The sequence below is a fragment of the Octopus sinensis genome, linkage group LG6, assembly GCF_006345805.1.
Source record: "Octopus sinensis linkage group LG6, ASM634580v1, whole genome shotgun sequence".
Classification (NCBI taxonomy): Eukaryota; Metazoa; Mollusca; class Cephalopoda; order Octopoda; family Octopodidae; genus Octopus; species Octopus sinensis.
The window spans coordinates 82,228,466-82,248,786 of NC_043002.1; the positions used below are offsets into that span (position 1 = coordinate 82,228,466).

Here is a 20,321-nt window from a genome sequence, read left to right on the forward strand (position 1 = left end):
AGTTTGAAATATGCCAATGATTCTTAATGTCTTGAAATTATCTACCCATTTCTTTCAGAGTCACTCACAATTACCATGAGGATCTTACTCTATGCAAACAACTAGGAATTAAATTTGGTGCATCAGGCCTTTTAACTTAGCTAAATTCATGCCATTGATCTATTTGAGTTATTTCCCCTTCACTTATTAAAAATTTGTATAATTATACAAATCATACTGGCAGAAAATTTTTTTTTATCTTTTCTAAAAGCCATAACATGGTTTTGGTAGATCATGCTATGCTGGTGGCAATCAAATAAAAGAGAAACCTGTCCAGAGTTTTCTCCCTTAGCTACAAACTTTTTTTGTTGTTGTTGTTGTGTTGTTCTCTGTGAGAAAGAAATTTCAGTCAATTAAGTTTTTATTTTTTCTTTCTTAACATAATGTCATTCAGTACATCACCCTTTAACTTAATATAGGTATCTAAGAATCAGATTTAACCCCCTACTGCCTTAACAATTTTCTGTTACTCTATTGGTGGTGGGTGAGTGGGTGGATGGGTAGAACAAGGATACTACTGTGGTGGCAGTGCTGGGGGGGGGGTTGTGGAGGAAGGGGGTCTTACAGCTCAGATTACTAAATTTGAAGCTTTCATTTTTATTTATTTTTGATGAGGGTTGCAATGCGTGTGATGATAGTTGCAGTGGTGGTGGCATCAGCCTCTGCGGCTGCCGTTGTTATTGTTGTTGTTGTTGTTCATTACTATGTCAGTAGGATTAGCTAGTAGTAAGTAATAGCTGATGCTGGGATGGACCCTGAAAGTTGCAGGGGTTCAGTGGTAGGGGAGTCGAAGGTGAGAGTAGCCATGTCGGATTAGATATTTCCGGTTAGGCTAAGCAAGATCTGTTTCTTGGAAAATAATAAATCCTATGTTTCATAGGCACAAGGCCTGCAATTTTTTGAGGAAGGAGGCTTGTTGATATTGCATCCCGACACCCCTAGTATTCAACTGGTACTTATTTCGCCAACTCCGAAATAGACTAAAAGCATAGTTGTCCTCAGCAGAATTTGAACTCAGAAGATATACCAGTAGACATTTTGTCTGGCGTGCTAACAATTCTATGAGCTCACCATCTTAATAATGATTAGAATAATAATAATAATAATAACTGTTTCGAATTTTGGCACAGGCTGTCTAGCATGTCAATTACATTGATCCCCGTACACAACTGGTACTTATTTTATCAACTCTGAAAGGATGAAAGCAATGACAACAACAATAATAATAATAACAATAATAATAATAATAATAATCCTTTCTTCCATAGGTACAAGGCCTGAAATTTAACGGGAGGGGGGGGCCAGTCGATTAGATCAACTCCAGTATGCAACTGGTACTTAATTTATTGACCCTGAAAGGATGAAGGGCAAAGTCGACCTCAGTGGAATTTCAACTCAGAACATAGCAACAGACAAAACACCTCTAAGCATTTCACCCCATATGCTAACCATTCTGCCAGCTTGAACAACCCTTTCTACCATGGGCTCAAGGCCTGAAATTTTTCTGGGGTTGGGGGGGGGGGGGCGCTAGTCAATTACATCGAGCCTTGTTCAACTGGTACTTATTTCATTGATTCTGAACAGAAGAAAGGCATAGTCAACCTTCATGGAATTTGAACTCTGGAACATATAAAGACAACAAAATGCCACTAAGCATTTCTGCCAGCTCCCAGTTTTTGTCTTTTTAAAAAAAAAAATTCTTTAGTAATAATAAAAATAATAACAGTAATAATAATAATAATAATAATAACAAGAGGAGTTAGCATGTAGAATTGGTTGGTGGTGGAGGAGTGTAGAGCAGGCAGCCTTGATCTTGTTTTGACATCTTTAGAAACTATAAAACTTAATGCTGCTGCCATTGTGGTGGTGGAGGTGTTGGTGGGGGTGGGGTGCAGGAGAGGACAGAAGGAGGGATTTGGGGTTTCTGGGGACATTTATTCAAGCATAGGGAACATAAATGTACCTTGCATCAAGGTGGTAACAGCTGTGGCAGGGGTGGGTGGGTTTGTGTCAGTAGCCGTATTGGGGGTGGTGGTGGTGATAATCTGTCACTGTATCATGTTTTATACTCTATTGACCCCTACCTTGGACAAGGACTACTCTGATAGATTCTCCTCAGTATTCCCTCACCCCCTCTTTTTCTCTCTTTCATACACACACACACAGTTCCCTTTATCACTTCCTCCCTTAACACACTGCTCTTTATAGTCTTTCTCTCTCTCTCTCTCTCACTCTCTCTCTCTCATTTCCAGAAGTAATCCCTAGGCATTTATTGCCACCAGCATTGCTGTCCCTTTCAGTGCATCATCCCTCTTGTTATTCATCTGTATATGTCATTATATTTAAGTGTTGTTTGGTTATTTCAAGAAAAAGAAGTAAAAAAAAAAGCAGTAAAAAAAGAATAAAAAATATATTCCTTCTAAATTGTTTTGCAAGAGTCATTATAACCCTGTCTCTTAGTCATTATAAACAGATAGGAGTAGCAGTCAAACGCCATTAAAAACAAACAAAAAATGGAAAACAAAGCAAAACTCTTTTATATACAAGAAGCACAAGGGAGCCTGCTAGAAATAGCAGTCAAATATTTTCTCAAATCATACTCTACTACTTGCATATTGAAGATTCACTGATAATGTGACCAATGTGGCCCTATTAAAAATTTATCCCTTTTGGTACCAGCCCACCTGTGATCACCCCTGGTTCTGTGAAACAGTCTTCCATTTTTTAAAGGTGATCTAAAATGCAACTTCATGATTCCACGCTCATAGAACGTCCGGTCCTTATTAGCCAAAATCTGAAGCAACTGCAACTTCAGGTCATCATCTTTATTGAAAGTTTTACCATTCAAAGAATTTTGCAACCTTTGAAATAAATGGTAATCTGATGGTGCAAGGCTAGGGCTATATGGTGGATATGACATCACTTCCCAACCAAACTCCAATAATTTTTCATGAGGTTGCAAAGATATGTGTGGTCTAGCGTTGTCACGGTGGAACATGATTCCTTTACGATTTGCCAATTCTGGCCGTTTTTCTTTGATAGCTTCCTCCAGTTTCATTAGTTGTTGACAGTAAACATCTGATTTGACCATTTTGTACCTTGGAAGCAGCTCAAAATACACAACTCCTTTGTAATCCCACCAAATTGACAGCATGACCTTTTTTTTTTATGCAATTCAGTTTTCGATGTGGTTTGTGCTGGTTCGTTATGCTTGGACCATGATTGTTTTCAATTGATGTTTTTGTAGACAATCCATTTTTCGTCACCAGTGATGATTCATTTAAAAAAACATTGATTTCATTGCACAGTTATATGACAATCAGCTTCAGTTATGGCTTTGATTTGGTCATCATCAACTTAAGTGGGTAGACCAGAATGTTGGTCATCTTCAAGTGTGTTCTGTTAAGCAATCAACACCATAAACTTCACATATCTTTTTGTGAGCCTCAGCAGATTTTTTGCCTTTATGGGAATAAAAAGCAAAATCTGGTGAAAATGTTTGTTTTTACACTCCATGTTAAAATTGACACTGAATTAACAGCTGTAAACAAAATTACGTGCAATTTGCTTCTAAAGTAAGCTAAAGGTAATGGCTATCAAATGTCAAAAGGAAAAACATCATAACATTGACAAAAGTCATTAAAAAAAAATCATAACTCTATCTATTTACTAAAAACGAAATTACTTTCTTGCCAACCCAATACAAACCTCAAAAAGACGGAATGGGTCGTGACTTGAATATTCTGTTGGTCAAAGGCCTGCTTCATCAAGGCTAGCCTGGGATTAAACAGCGATGACAAGAAACACATTTTTCAAAAGTAAAACCTGACAGGAAAGTCTATTTATAAGCTTTAACACAGATCTCTGCAAAGTCATTTAATTATCTGCCTGTCTTACTTTTCTACCATTGCTAGAGCCAGAATAAGATTCTGTAAGCTGCCTGGGTTAAAAGTACTGTGAGGTTCAAGGTAATATTTTCACTAACTTGCCATTTAATCCTGCTTATGCCCTCCAGCTGGAATTAACAGGAATCAATTGGCTGATCTGTCCTTGAAGACTTTCAAACCAAGGTCTTCTGATAACTTTCAGAAACTTTAATCTGGCAGTGGAACGAGGTATGTGCATAGCCAGTTTGAGATCTTGGGCCAGTCCAAGATGCAGGCAGAGTAACAAAACTTTTCTGCATGTGCTAGTTCAGTGTCCAAGCATTGCTGACTAGTGGGTTATGTCAAACAGCTGTTGTCTCTTGTAGGAGAGATGCAACTGTTGGCTCAAGCCTCTAGCATTTAAACCAACCATATCTGATCCAAATATTTTATCTATTTTATGTTCAAATTGGCCAGAGCCAGTCTCTCACACCCACCCTACAATGTCATTCAAAAAATACATAATGACATCATTGAAATCTCAAAGCTACAAGATAATGTAGAATTAATTCAAAACAGTGTGAATAAATAAGCATTACATGTGACTGAGTAATCTGAATGCTAAAAGGTTAATCTTTCACAAAGATCACTCTGTCACCGTTCTTTGACTAAGGAAGATTAGGCTTCTCTTTTTTTTTTCTTTTTCTTTTGGTGGCTACCGCAAAAAGGTTACATGGTGGTCACAATTGAAAGGACTGACGACAAATACTTTTCTCTTTGTCAAGTTCTAGTTGCAGACGAAAGGGAGAGAAGAGAAAGAGATGAGGATTGAGAGGGAAGAGGGCAGGGCAGGCAAGCAACCAGCCTTGGTCTTGTTTTGACATGTGCAGCTTTTCAGTGAGTTTCTTGGAAAGTGGGTAAATGCGATGAGCATGGTCCTAGCGAATGGGCTTCATTCTCAGCACGCCAGCATCTGTCTGTTGGCTGGGGAAAACATCTTCTAGGAGAGCCTGCTTAGGCACAGGCATGCTGTGTGGTAAGAAGCTTGCTTTCTAACCACATTGTTCCAAGGTTCAATCCCACTGGGCCAGACCAAAGCCCTATAAGTGGATTTGGCAGACAAAAACTGAAAGAAGCCTGTCATGTGTATGTTTGTGTGGTAAGGAATGGCTGTGTGGTAAGTAGCTTGCTAACCAACCACATGGTTCCGGGTTCAGTCCCACTGCGTGGCATCTTGGGCAAGTGTCTTCTGCTATAGCCTCGGGCCGACCAAAGCCTTGTGAGTGGATTTGGTAGACGGAAACTGAAAGAAGCCTGTTGTATATATGTATATATATATATGTGTGTGTGTATATGTTTGTGTGTCTGTGTTTGTCTCTCTAGCATTGCTTGACAACCGATGCTGGTGTGTTTACGTCCCCGTCACCTAGCGGTTCGGCAAAAGAGAACGATAGAATAAGTACTGGGCTTACAAAGAATAAGTCCCGGGGTCGATTTGCTCGACTAAAGGCGGTGCTCCAGCATGGCCGCAGTCAAATGACTGAAACAAGTAAAAGAAAACGAAAAGATATATATATATATTATATATATATATATATATATATATATATATATATATATATAACATACACATATACAATACACACACATATATACATATATTTCTGCATATATACATATGTATTATGTATATATATATAATATAACGTTATATTTGCATGTCAGTATGCCTGTGTTTGTCCCCTACTATTGCTTGACAACCAACGTTGGTGTGTTTACATCCCTGTGACTTAGCAGTTCGACAAAAGAGACCGATAGAATAAGTACCAGGCTTACAAAAGAAAAAGTCGTGGGGTTGATTTCTTCTGTTGCTGTTGGCCAAACCCTTTAAGGTGGTGTTCCAGCGTGGCCACAGTCAAATGACTGAAACAAGTAAGAGAATAACTTTTGATAGTCAGAGTAATCTTGCATCTCTAGGGTTCCTCAGTTGTCTCTGGCTAGTGGTTGGTCCTCATTTTGAGGAGACCTTACCATATGTTGTTTACTGTGTATTTCATTGCATTTCAATATACCACCTCTCTTCACAGTACATATTTTGTAAATTGTCTCTGCAATGTTCTTTATCTGTTGCCCTTGTGGCAATAATAAAGAATTTTATTAGTGGTATTATATAAAATGTATTATTATTCGTATTATATAAAGGAAGCCATTATTATTTTTATCTATTTGTTTATTCTATTTATTGGCATCTGTATGCGTATTCCATTGCATTCTGGCACATGTTATATTTTCCTTTTCCCCAGTTTGTCTATGATGGTTCTTGCTGTGTTGTTGGTTCCATCATATACCATTCTCTGTATATAAGAAGAAGAACAACAGCAACAACAACAATAATAATAATAATAATAATAATTCTCTCTGATTCTCAATGTTTTATTTTAACATGAAGCATTTCTCTCTGCCCTAAATATTTACACTAATATAACATGAAAAAAAATTAGAAAGAAAGGAAAAATTATTGAATATTCCTGGAAATATTGGCACTTTTGCACGAACATAAATATTTGTCCTTGTTTTTGTTCAATTATTATTATTATTGTTATTGTTATTATTCTTATTCTTATTGTTATTTTATTTATTTATTTATAGCAGTTCTATTTTTTCTTTCTTCATCTATATCTATCTACCAACTGATGTATTGAACTTCTCTTCTGGCAAATATATTCAGTTTTTGGTTTGTGGTACACCCTCCATCTACTTTGGTGTATACAATTAACTGGAAATGCTGTAACTGCTTCTGTTGCTGTTGGCCAAGTTACCATAGCAACTAATGGGTGTTGAAGGAACAATTGCCTTGCTTTTGTTCATTTATCTGTATGCATACATATATATATATATATATAGTTAAATCATAAAGGATATGGTTCTGTTTAGAATAGTCATTTCCTGTTGCCACATACACACACTGTATTCATTTATTTATTTTTATAGATTTCATTTGGAGAAGAAGAAAAAAACTATTTTTCGTTTTTTAAATATTTTTGTCAGACTTTGCTGGAAGGAAGTCTTTGGTTCTTCCAAAGTCAGCATGATATCTCATATCACCTTAAAGAACGAACAGTTCTATGCCTATTTTTTTTATCAGTGCTACGACCTATAATATAAGCTAATTCAAAATAAACATTCAACAAGGAGTTATCAGTCGATGACTAATAACTAATACTGTTTCCCTTTTGGGTGGAAGGTATCTGTGGGAGACAACTTGAGATCTGTTTCAGGTTTACTCTGATCTCATCAGCAAAGCTTATCCTCAGGTCTTCCATAGCAGACACCAATGTAGAGACAGTTTTATTGCAGATATCCAAATTAAATGAGCATTGATACATACGAAATAAGTCTTCTGATCAACAAAGAGATTTTCACTCAGTAACTGTTCACAGCCATTTGTCATTCTGAATGGTCCTGGACAACGCAGTTGTGTAAGCATTTGAAATATTGTGGTAGATTGGGAATGCTCTCTCTCTCTCTTTCTTTTTTTTTAGTGCATTATTGCCAGAAGTAGCAGATGTAGTGTCCAACATCAGGTCTGCTCTGGTTGAGTATACCTATGATCAAAAGGTGTTTAAACTGTGTCTATCCTTATTACAGCAAACAGTGTAATCCTGCATAATATTATCCAATGTGTTCTTTTTCTTCTTTTAAGGCCATAGACTCTGATTTTTAGGAAGATTTGGCTGCTATGTCTAGCAAGTTTAGTGACTCTATAGAGGTACCGTTGTTGGCTCTTGATCAATAGCCGAAGATGTGTAAAATAAGTCTATAGTTCTTGTTGTATTGGACAAGATGCACATGCTTATTTTCTCTTAAATTATCTCATCTCTTTTTGGTCACTGATTCTCTCTCAATAAAAATACAAATATTCCATCACACACTCACACACACACACATGTATACATATTGAATATTTAATTTATATTGTGTGTGTGTGATGAGTTTAGATGAGTGTGTGTATGTGTGTTTTGTTTTTGTTTGTTTATTTATTTATTCCATTGATTCAATTTCCCCTTATATCTGCTGTTGACCTTCATCGAACATTTAGCTCTCATTTGTTCTTGGAGCCATTTTCTAATAAAAGACAAATATTAAACGGCAAACTATGCAATAGTATCGTAGCAACTGGAAATGAAGTGGCAACTTTGTGCCCCTGTAGCTAGCACCTGCGATATTCTATTCATTGAAAATAGGTTTTTCCAACTTGTAGAAGCAAGGTGGCAGGGTGGAGGGGTATAGTGGAGGCGGAGGAAGGGGAATTCCATTGATTTATTCGTTTTACACACACACACACACACACACACAACAGAACCAAACTACAGTGCCTTTTCTCTTTCCTTCTATGTATCTATCTATCTATCTATATGTGTGTGCCTGTATAGATATGTATATTGTATATGTGTATTTATTTATTTATATAAATATATATATATATATATATATACATATATATATATATATATATATATATATACACATACATACGTATATATATATATATATACACACACACACGTGTGTATGCATGTATATATATACATACATATATATACACACACACACACACGTGTGTATGCATGTATATATATACATACATATATATATATTATATATATATATATATACACACACACACATGTGCATGCACTCACATTTCTACGCATGCACTTGCATCCTCTTGTCCGGCACTTCCCCTCTCACTGTTTGCATTCTGCTCCTCTCTCTCTCTCTCTCTCTCTCCTTCTCTTAATCCATACAATCATCACCACTTCCTCCTTTCTCAGGCTCCTCAATAATCTTTTATAAAATCTCAACTTTGCTTTCTTTTCTTTCCGTGTCTTTTTTTTTTTTTAACCCCCGTGGAAATAAATTAATCCACTAAAGCAACAAAAGTGGCGGAGGAGTTGGGGCAGGAATGAACACACAGAGAGAGGGAGATGTTTGGATTTTGGTTAATTAACTGAGCCCCCCTCCCCTTTCTAATCACCATCGCTTCTTCCCTCTTCTCGTTGTATGCTGCATGGCCAAGCATCATTTTCTGCCCAGCCCTTTATCAATCATCATCATCATCATCACAACATCGAGATAAACCGGTTTCTCTCCTCTGCTGCCGGTTCCTTTTAGACCTCTTTCCATAATCCTCCACCAGCGCCAATATATCGGTACACCTCTGTGCCATCTTGAAATTAATGTGGTGGTGGTGGTGGAGACAGAGAGAGAGAGAGAGAGAGAGAGTATGAAAGGGAAGAAAGTGTAAAGGCCAAAACTAATCCAAAATGAAATCATATTTTTTCTTTCCTTTTCCCTTGCCATCAATAACAAAATATTGATTTTAATTTTTTCATATTTTCCTTCAATTTTTTTCTATTTTTATATATTATTATTATTATTATATATATATATTATATATATTATTATTATTATTATTTTTGCTTAAAAGTCAATTTATAGATAAATTAGATTTCTCTTTTATTTTCCTTATTGACTTTTTTTTTTTTTAAACTTGTGGTTATTTATTTATTTATTTTTAATGTTTTCATTTTTAACCATTTTCATCTTCAGTCCAGATTTTTAGCACAAATTACTTCTTATAACTGGCTGTCTCATTATTAACAAACTGTTTGCTCTATCAGTGACAAAACTATACTCATATAAACTTTTTCTCTTCCTTCCCCCCTTTCTCTCTCTCTCTCTCTCTTACTCATACACACACACACAGAAAATATGTATTCGTAGGTGGGGCAAAAATAATACATAATTTGTGTGCGTATATATGTATGTATACACACACACACACATTTTTTTTCTTCCAAATTACCCACACATTTACATGCCTAAAATGATGATGGTGTGGCAGATGGGGGTAAGAATGTTTTCTCATTTTCTTTCATGGTCTTCTTATACTATTCATTCTCTTTTTTTTTTTTTTCCTATTTCTAACCCCCCCCCTCGTCCCTCTTAACTCAACTTCAAGGTCTCTCTCTCTCTCTAATTCTTACACATTTTATACTTCCACCCACCCTTGAAGTTAACCTGGTTCCTCCATTTCCTTTCTCTCTGCCTCTCAGTCTCTCTTTCTCTCTCAGTCTCTCTCTCTCCCTCTCTCAGTCCCTCTGTCTTTCTCTCTCTCTCTCTCTCTCGCTCTCTCTCTCTCTCTCATCCACACACACACACACCTCCTCGCTGCTGTATAATGTAATGGAGTGAACTTTCTCTTTCACTCCATTATTTCCATAACAGCACCATAAAGCTTTCCCTAATTACTCTTCCAAAGGAATTGTAGAGAGAATTTATATCTTCACACTGCACTTCATATTCTTCAGCCCCATGTGGCTGTGTACTCTCACACACAAACACACACACACCACACACACACTGCTGTTGTCGTTTTTTTTTCTTTTTTCTCCTCTCTATACAATATCATAGATGCACTAGCAAATCTTCCTCTCTCAAGCAACTTCTACATTCATTTATTTAATAAATACAATATTGCGTATGCAAATGTGCACGCATGTGCCGCGCGTGTGTGTGTGTGTGGTCATGCTCTTTTTTCTTTTTGTATGATTTTGTACATGCATACATACACTTTGTGTGTGGTAATGTGTGATATCGACGCACGTGCTTGTATATCTGTATGTGCATGTATATGTATATGTGTGTGTGTTTGTGTGTATGCGTTTGCGTGCTTGTGTGATTTTGTGCTTGTATATATCTCTGTGTGTATATATGTATATAAATGTGTCGGTGTGTCTATATATATGTCTGTGTGCTTGTGTGATTTTGTTCTTGTATATTTCTGTATGTATATATATATATATATATGCATCTTGTGTGTTTATAGACATGCATGTGCATGTGCTCTCATGCATAATACATGTATGTTTGTGTGGAACAGTCTTTGGTATTTGCACAAGTGCGTGACTGGATATATATGTGTGTGTGTTTGTGTGTCTGTGGATATGTGTATCTGTGTCTATATGCATATATGGATGTGTAAGCATGTGTGTGTGTGTGTGTGTGTGTGGATAAAGACATGCATGCACTCTCATACATATACATGTATGTTTGTCTGTAATAGTGTTGTTATCTGCACAAATATGTGTATACCTGTATGTATAAATATACACTTGCAAGCGCATGCATGCACACATATATACATATATAGTGTATATTAGGCATACATGCATATATATATATATTCATGTATTCAAAGTACTTTGATATTCACACTCGTCTTTTGTGTGTGTGTGTGCATATATATATACACACGCACACATGCAGTCATACATATGTGTATGCGCATGTACATTCATGTGTGCGTATTTGTGTATAGGGAGTGTTTCACTCATGAGGCACGTGTAGGAGAGTATTAATGTGTTGATACTGGCACACTAGCTCAGATATCTGCTTGTGGGAGGGAGGGAGGAGGGGGGGATGTGTTTATGCATGTGAGTGTGCGCATGTATGCAGTTATGCTGTGTGTGTATGCTGAATATATGGGTGTGCGCATGCATTCATGCGCATGCAATCTCGCTTACACAAGTATATTTATGAGTGTGCATGCATGTGTGTACGCACATGCGTGTGTGTGTGTGTGCTTGCCTGCATGCAAGTTTACACACACTCGTAAACATATTTGTGGTTGTTGTTGTAGATGCAAATAAATGTATGCAAGTGTGTATGCATATTGTACATACACATGCACACAGCATATACATACATACATATGCATAGACTTATACATATGTCTAAATGTGTCTGTGTGGGTATGCGGTTGATAGTGACATAGATATGTGTATGCATGATATAGATATGCATTCTTATATATATATGTGTGTGTGTATATATGTATATATATATGTGTGTGTGTGTGTGTGTATATATTTGTGTATCTAAGTGTGGGTATGTTTTAATAGAGACACACACTTGCATGTGCATGTATGTGTTGCTGTGACAGACACGTAGCTGTGTATATATATACATATATATACATATATATATATGTATATATATGTATGTATATGTATATGTATATATATATATATATATATATATATATATATATATATATATATATATTATATATATACAGGAGCATGTGAGTGTATGTGTGCAGATGACTTACATACAAGTTCATAGCTTGTAGGTGGAAAGCGTCAGATGTTTTGTTGCTGAAAGTTCCTTTATTGGCTGCTGAGTAAGCTGTGGCCATTCAGCTTCAAAGTTGCTTTAGTAATCAACTTCAAAGAACATTTAATAAGAAAGCATCAGAAGACATTCACACTCGTTGGTCAACATTAAAGACATCCAATTGCTACCAAGCTTCTAATCGACACACATCGAACTCACTGCTACTTTTTACGCAATGCTATTGGCTGGTTCCTTGTTTTGTTTGCTTCTTTTTTTCTTTTTTTTTTTACTTCTATTTCTTTTTATTTTTATATTTTAGTTTCCTTTTTTTTTTTGTATTATTAGTCTTTATCTTTTCTTCTTTACTTCATCTTATTCTTATTATTTTGCTCTGGTTTTTGTTAATACCACTACCACAACTACTACATACACTGCCATCATCTTTGTCGTTATTATTGTTATTATTATTAAAACAGTGAGGGTGGCAGCTACCTACCTATCATCCCTATGTGACTTTTTTTGTTGTTGTTGTTTACTTTCTACATCTTCAACATCACATTAAAATTGTTGCAGTTTCTGCTATAAACATTTTTGTTTTTTCTTTTTTCTTATTCCTTGTCTCTGTTTTTCTTTCTTTCTTTCTTTCTCTTTTTTCTTTTTTGTCAGAATTTCTATCAAAAGCATGGCATTTTATTTCAGTTTCATTTATGTATTTATTCCAGTTCTTATGGCAGTCCACTAACCATGCTGCCAACTTCTGAGGGAATGTCGTTGAGCATGTGAAATATTTATAGTTTTTTTGGGGGGAGACAGATCTTTCTCCCCCCACCTCTCTCTCTCTCTCTCTCTCTCTTTCTGTCTATCAATCTCTCTTTCTCGCTTTGATTTACTATTCCTCTAAAATATAGCTACCATGTCAATCATAGGGCTATTTTATTTCATACATTTCTCCCTAATTCTGGCGTTTAATTGTTATTGATTTCTCGGCATTTTGGCATCACACGCTGCAAGTGCACCTAACAGTGACTTCATCTCTGCAGCTCGAGAGTCATGAAAATATTTGGCTCACTAGCAAGAAGGCGCTCATCACAATATACCCCCCCCCCCCCCTCCACCCACCCCCACTCTCATCTAGTCATGCTGTAAACGTTGCAAAGTTAGTTTTTTTTTTTTTTTTTTTCTGAGACAAGTTAAATTACTCACTCTCACTCACTCTTCATGTAGCTGAGACATAAATAAAAAGAATTTCCCTCCATCCATCCACCTTTCTAAATTTATTGTGGTGATGGTGGAAGGATAACGTTATTTATCGTAGTTATTGTTATTGTTGACCCCCAGATCAACCCTGATTGAGCAGACCAATGATCAAAGACAGGCCAGCTATGTCTAGTCAGTCCTTTTTCTTTTTTATTTTTACAGACATTATCTAATGTGTTCTTATATATTAAGACAGTAGGAAATAGTTTGGGGGATATCTGGTTGCTATTTCTAGTGGTTTGAATGACCATGTTGCAACTCGTTATCATTGATTACAATGTGATGGAAGATGATGATGATGATGATGATTAGTTTGTGTTGTTACATGCTGGGTCTGAAGGCAATGAGTAATGCCCAATGGCCTTTGCTAGCCCTCCTAGACCAGTAAGATTAATGTCCTGATTCTTCCTCTTGAACCTGTATAAGTTGACACCTGCTGGGAAAGACATAAGCAAGAAACAAATGAAGAATTGAGCATAGTGATTAGTGCAGTGTCTGGTGGTGCTGTGGTGGGAGGACACAATAAAGATGGTGGGGAGAGGAGAGATGAGTGGGACAAGAGTGCCTAAGTGGAGGTAGGCTCCAAGGAGTAGAGACCATTAAAGTGGTGGTAGAAAAGCAGAGAGAGAGAGAGGAGACAGTATACCTGTGAGTGATTTCATAGCTATCAGCCAGATGATCCCTTTTTCTGGATGTGGCCTTGGATGTCTGTACGTGCAGTAAGCATCACATTGTCCTAGATGTGAGAGCAATATTCCATTGTGGGCATCTCTTGAGCTTTGTAGATAGTGTATCAGCAATTGTTGGGGGAATGAAGTAACTTCTGGCCCTGAAGAAAAGGGCCAGCTGTAGAGATGCCATCCTAGCTTTGTTAGGAATGTGTTTTTTCCATGATCTGGCATTATCTGTTATTCTTGTTTGTGGATGTTACTTTCCTTGATATTGAAAGTTTTCTCTATTGGTTATTAATCTTATTAGGCTTTGATAATACCAAGATATTGGTGTCTAATTTCAGGAGGTTATGTGGCAAGATATATGGTATATGAAATGTATGATAGCTACAATTTGGAGTCGAGTGTTAATGTTAGGTGTCAGCATCTTATCAATAGCTCAACACAGATTAGCAGGCCAATGATTGAAGGCACTCCAGCTGTGACCACTTCATCATTTTTACCAGGAATATATCTCAGATGACATCATCCAATGTATTCTTCCTTTTGTAAGAAAGTAGGGTGTAATTCGGTTACTATTTATAGCAAGCTACACCACCTACCTGGAGACATTAACATTGACTTGAGAGTGGTAGGCAGAGTTATAAGAGAATTGGATTGGCTACCCTAGCATGTAATAGGAGCACTCCATCAGTTACGACTAAGCAATCCACAGACATGTATACCCTTAACGTAGTTTTCAGGGAGATTCAGCGTGACACAGAGTGTGACAAGGCTGGCCCTTTGAAATACAGGTACAACTTATTTTTGCCAATTGAGTGAACTGGAGCAATGTGAAATAAAGTGTCTTGCTCAAGGACACAACGCGCTGACAGGAATTGAACTCATGACCTTACAATTGTGAGCCGAATGCCCTAACCACTAAACCATGTGCCTTCACATGTATTTCATTACTAAATGGTTATGTTTGAAATCTGTGTGGGGTTAAAAATATATATATGTATATATATATATATATATATATATATATATATATATATATATATATGGCCTTCAACAGCTGTTGACAGTCAAAAAACAAGTTGAAGTGCTGTTTACCTGAGTTGGACAGCACTGCTGTTGAGAGAACGAGAGACATAGAGATAGACAGACAGACATATATACTGTCGTCTTAGGCTGAATCTATAAGAAGGTCATAAAAGTTGATAAGTGAATGATTCAATCATTAAACCTGTTTCTTTTAGTCGCCCTGTCTCTTCTCTGAACTAGCTAACTATATAATCTTGCCATCCTGGACCAATTTGTCTGCATTCACCATTCCTCTTCTGGTCACTTTTTCTGTATCATATCTCCTCAAAATTCGTTCCTTTGCTCATCTCTTTTTTTTCCCCTCTTTCCTGCTGATGTACAGGTGTTCATTCTGAGCATTAATTGCATCAATTTCATTTGTGGGCAAAGTCTTTTCCTCACCTCCCTTTCCTCTAATAAGTATCCAATTAATATATTTTAACCACGTTTTCTGGTTTGGAGGTTCCACTATGTGACACACCTTGGTGTCTTCTGCTGGCCAAGGGTTTATGGGTTGATTGGATGGATGGAAATTGAAAGAAGCCTACCACCTCTGTGTGTGTGTCAGTGTCTTGACATTATTGATAATTATAAAATGCACATTACCATCATGCAAGCAGTGTCCTTTGTTTCAAATTTCTGTTAAAATATTCCTGGCAATTGGGAAAATATTGCTTTGATTGGTAACAGCTGAGGATTGGTGGCAGGAAGAGCATCCAACTGCTGAAAATCTACCTCAGTGAATTCTGTTTGACCCAGTTGTTGCTGCTGTTATTGATATTGTTGCTGTTCATTTTAGATATTAAAAATGTTTCTTTTCACTTTTTTTCTACTTCAGGCATAGTTTGCAAGAACAGTCAAGTAGCCATGCGAGTGAGGCTCAAACAGCTGGTGATAAAAAGAAACCTCATATAAAGAAACCATTAAATGCATTTATGTTATTTATGAAAGAAATGCGGCCAAAAGTAGTAGCAGAATGTACATTAAAAGAATCTGCAGCAATAAATCAAATTTTGGGGCGAAAGGTAAGTACTTTTTTTGTTTCTTTCTTAATCAAATATTTATCATTTCTGGATAGGACTTCACCTAACTTTTCAAAACTGATCAATTGCTGATAGGTCCTCTCTCGACTCAGCTCTGATAGGATTTGTCTCAAGTTAAAGAAGTTCTGATAGGATTTAAGATGAAAAAGTTCCTATAGAATTTGTTTTAAAGTTACAGATGTTTTAACAGGACTCCTCTTATTAGATCTGAAAGATGAAAAATTTATGATAGGACTTGCTTCAAAGTAGTGTAAAGTTTTTAAGATAATTCCTTTTAAAGTTAAAGAAGCAATCCTTATTTAGTAGTTACTATTTTTTTTTCTGGCTTAAGTTCAATTAAACTAAAATGTTCATTATTAAAAGTGATGTATCATCCCAAATATTAAAATAGTTCTTTGTGGTGTGTAGGGACAAATTGGGGCCTTGTGAGGGGAATCAACCATACTTTGATGAGAAGGCCAAGATTTGTTGAAAAAATGCCAAAGCAATAATGAAGGAAATTTGTTTTGTAGATTATTGTTGTTTGTCTCGATAGAGTGATGCTCTCTGTGAGTTTTAACCATCGCAGTCGGTTGAAAAATTTGACTTCATTCTAAATCAGTGTCTCATCTAATCAATTAGGTTTCTGGTGACTTGATGATATTTTGAAAAAAAAAAAAAAACCATATTTTCTTTCTTATCTTCAGTGGCATGCTTTAACTAAAGCAGAGCAGGCAAAATATTATGACATGGCTTGCAAAGAGAAAGACTTGCACATGCAGCTCTATCCTGGCTGGAGTGCCCGCGATAATTATGGCAGATATGCCAAAAAGAAAATCAAACGAGGGAAGCAGCAGTCTGAAGATACAGGTATGAATAATGGTAATGAATGGCACTGTTTTTAATGAACTTTTTTTTTTCTCCTTTTCAGTAGAAATTGCTCTGTGTGTGACTTTTTTTTTCTTTTTCATTTTATACCTGGAGATGTGGCTTTTTTCAGCAAACTCTATTGGAAACTATATACGTTTTTGTTATTTTAGATAACTATATTATTATTATTATTATTATTATTATTATTCACTTGGCACTGTTGAACTGGATTATTTGCTGTGTCTAGTTCAATACATTTATCAGTTAATTGTGCCTTTTATATCTGTGATAATTTTAAAATAAGTACCAGCAATATACTCAGGTCAACTCATTAAAAATGTGGCCATTCTCTTAGTCTTGTGCCTGGTCAGAAGACAATATGACATCCCAAGTTGTCTTCCAAGCTTTTTATCTCTCTCTGTTTTTGTGATTTTATGTCACTTTGTTAGACAAGTCTTTTAACTGTACTTGTTTACAACTTCATAGTCAATTTGGAATTTATCATCCTCCTAATTGCCGGTATTAATAAAATGCCAATGGATGATTTGCTCTTCAAGTCCTACTAGGATCAACTTTAAATTTCAACCTGCTGGGGAACAAGTACCAGTGATGTACTGAGGTTCTTTTTTTTTTTTAATCAATTGTTCCCTCATCCCCAAATCCTTAGATTTGTGTCAATACAATAAGAAATCATCATCATCACCATTATTATTATTATTTATTGTTGTAGATCATGTCAAAATCAACTTTGCCTTTCACCCATCAAGGGTGATAAAATAAGATACCAGTCACGTACTGGTGGTGGGGTCACTGGTATCAACTAACCCTCACTCCTCAAAAATTGCTGGCCAGGTGCTAAATTAGATGCAATTTTATATTTTTATTATCATCGTCATCATTGACATCATCATCATTATTATTATTATTATTATCATCATCATTATTGCGGATAAAGAAATCATTATTACGTATATATATATATATATATATATATTATATATATATATATATTATATATATAATATATATATTTTCTTTAAATATTTTTTTTTTTACCTTTTTAATTCTGTCAGAAAAAAAGCTATTAAACAAATTTGCTCATCTCCATGCTTATATAGTCTTGCTTCACTTCTTAATTGTATTGATGGAATTTGATAGCTAAAAAGCAAAATATTTTGATGCAACTGCAGCCATCACCACCACCACCACCATCTAAGCCCCCCCCCCTCTTTCTATCTAATCTTCTCAGTCAGTTACATTACACCTAATCTTTTTTTCCCCCCTGCCAAATATGTGTTGTTATCATTATTATTACTATTATTTTATATAAGCAATACTTGTTTATTATATACACCAAGTAAAAATATTTTTGTGTGTGTGTTTATGTTTGTTTGTGCTAGCATGTATGTGTGTGTGTGTGTGTGTGCACATATATATATATATATATATATATATATATATATATATATATATATATACATGTGCATGTGTATCATCATCTTCATCATATGTCCATTTTTGTACCATGCTGGTATGGGTTAGCTTGGTTTCACAGCATTTCTTTTCCATCATTTCACACATGCACACACACAAAGCAACAGCATGAACTTGTCCTACCCTGTTACTATGAACAACATGTTATTTTTTGCCTGGTTCTTATGACTGGATGTCCTTTTAATCACCAACCGCTTTCCAATATCAACTGGGCACATGTTGTTGTACCACCAGCACTAGAAAGGTTGTCCTCAAAAAGACTTAAGAATTTTCACTATTCTAAATTATTGCCATTCTTTTCTTCCTTCCTGGTATATCAAATCCAAATAGTGCAGTCGAGTGGTTAATAATATAGTTGAATGTTTAATAATATAGTTGAATGCTTACTAATATAACTGGCTGTTCATGCAGCTGAATGTTAAATGATATTGCTGACAATGTTTAATAATGTTGCTGACTGCTTAATAATGCAGCTGACTGCTTAATAATGAGTTGAATGTTTAATAATACAGATGGCTACTTAATAATGCAGCTCAATATTTAAATACACAGTTGTACCTCAATTGTTAATAACATAGCTAAATATTCAGTAATGCAGTTGATTGCTTAATAATTCTGCTGAATGCTTTATAATGCAGTTTAATGTTATATAATACAACTGAATGTGTAATAATTAGAGTTAATTGTATTCAATAATACAACTTTACATGTTTAAATCCAAATATTAGGTAACAATATCTTATCTCCTTTCATGTCATGTTCACACTGATATGTTGTGCTGTAATTTCCATTAAGCAAAGCTTTAGTTTCACTTTCTCTCCCTCTGATACCTACTGTTTCTTTTCTCAACAAAATTATATTCACTTATATATCTATAGGTAGATAGATAGATGCTTATGTGTTGAGGATAGTGTTGTTCTTCATCCCCAAATGCAGAGCTCAGTGTCTCATCAGACAGTGAACAGCTCTAAAAATGATATATATACTTAAAATAGGTTTTGTGAGGTAACATCATTCCCATGACAAGATCTTTTGTTCTCTGTCTGTCTATCTCTGTCTCTCTCTCTCTTTCTCTCTCTCTCTCTCTCTCTCTCTCCATATATATATATATATATAATCATGCATCATTTCTTTTCTATGGTGATATGGGTTGGACAGTTCTCACAGACCTTCATTTTTTCATAACACACAGCATTAGAAAACCTGTCCATCCATGTTGCTAGTTTCTTCAGCTCTTTGTGTATGTTTATGTGTGTGCACATGTAAGTGTGTGTATTGTCTTTATACATAATTGTATATACACAGAATTTTTCTTGTCATCCCAACTTACTTGGGAATTATTGCATGCATAGATTTCAGCAACCACAAGTTTCTCTCTATACCTGTTGAATTCCATCCATTTGAGCTTCTATTTAGAAAGGTTAATTAAAATTTACATCCTTATTTCAATCAATTCCTGCTGCTCTTAGATACACATGTATACACATTCATACACAAATATTCATTGTATATTTTTGTGATTTAAAAAAGAAAATGAATGAATATAAAAAAAGGGGGAAAAACCTGTGTAAATGTGATGGTTATTGAATGTAAACAAATCAATCTTCTGAGAAAGGTAAGACGCTCAAGTGTTGTTTCTAGCTTAAAACTTCTGCTTGTTATAGTCTATTCAGCCCTAAATCATCCCTGATTTAACAGGCCTATTTGATCAAAGGCATTCCGGCCATGACCACCAAGTCTTTTTCTTCTCCGAGCATATAGGACTGCATTATCCAATGTGTGCGTTCTTTTTTTTTTTTCTATGATTTAGGTGAGGGTGTAATGCGAAGGGGGAAGGGCGATATCTGGCTGCC

General features: G+C 35.7%; 1 protein-coding gene across 11 annotated transcripts in view; it reads left to right on the forward strand.

The window, feature by feature from the left end:
- LOC115213272 (protein pangolin, isoforms A/H/I/S) overlaps positions 1–20,321 on the forward strand; it is a 387,555-nt gene that overhangs the window by 331,140 nt on the left and 36,094 nt on the right. For 6 of the 11 annotated variants that reach the window (XM_036504066.1, XM_036504071.1, XM_036504069.1 and 3 more), the window contains exon 7: positions 15,921–16,107. In XM_036504066.1, coding sequence (XP_036359959.1) covers positions 15,921–16,107 — 187 coding nt within the window. Of the gene's footprint in view, positions 1–15,920; positions 16,108–16,811; positions 16,987–20,321 lie in introns of all 11 variants that reach the window. The other 5 variants (XM_036504074.1, XM_036504065.1, XM_036504070.1 and 2 more) reach the window with 2 other exon arrangements.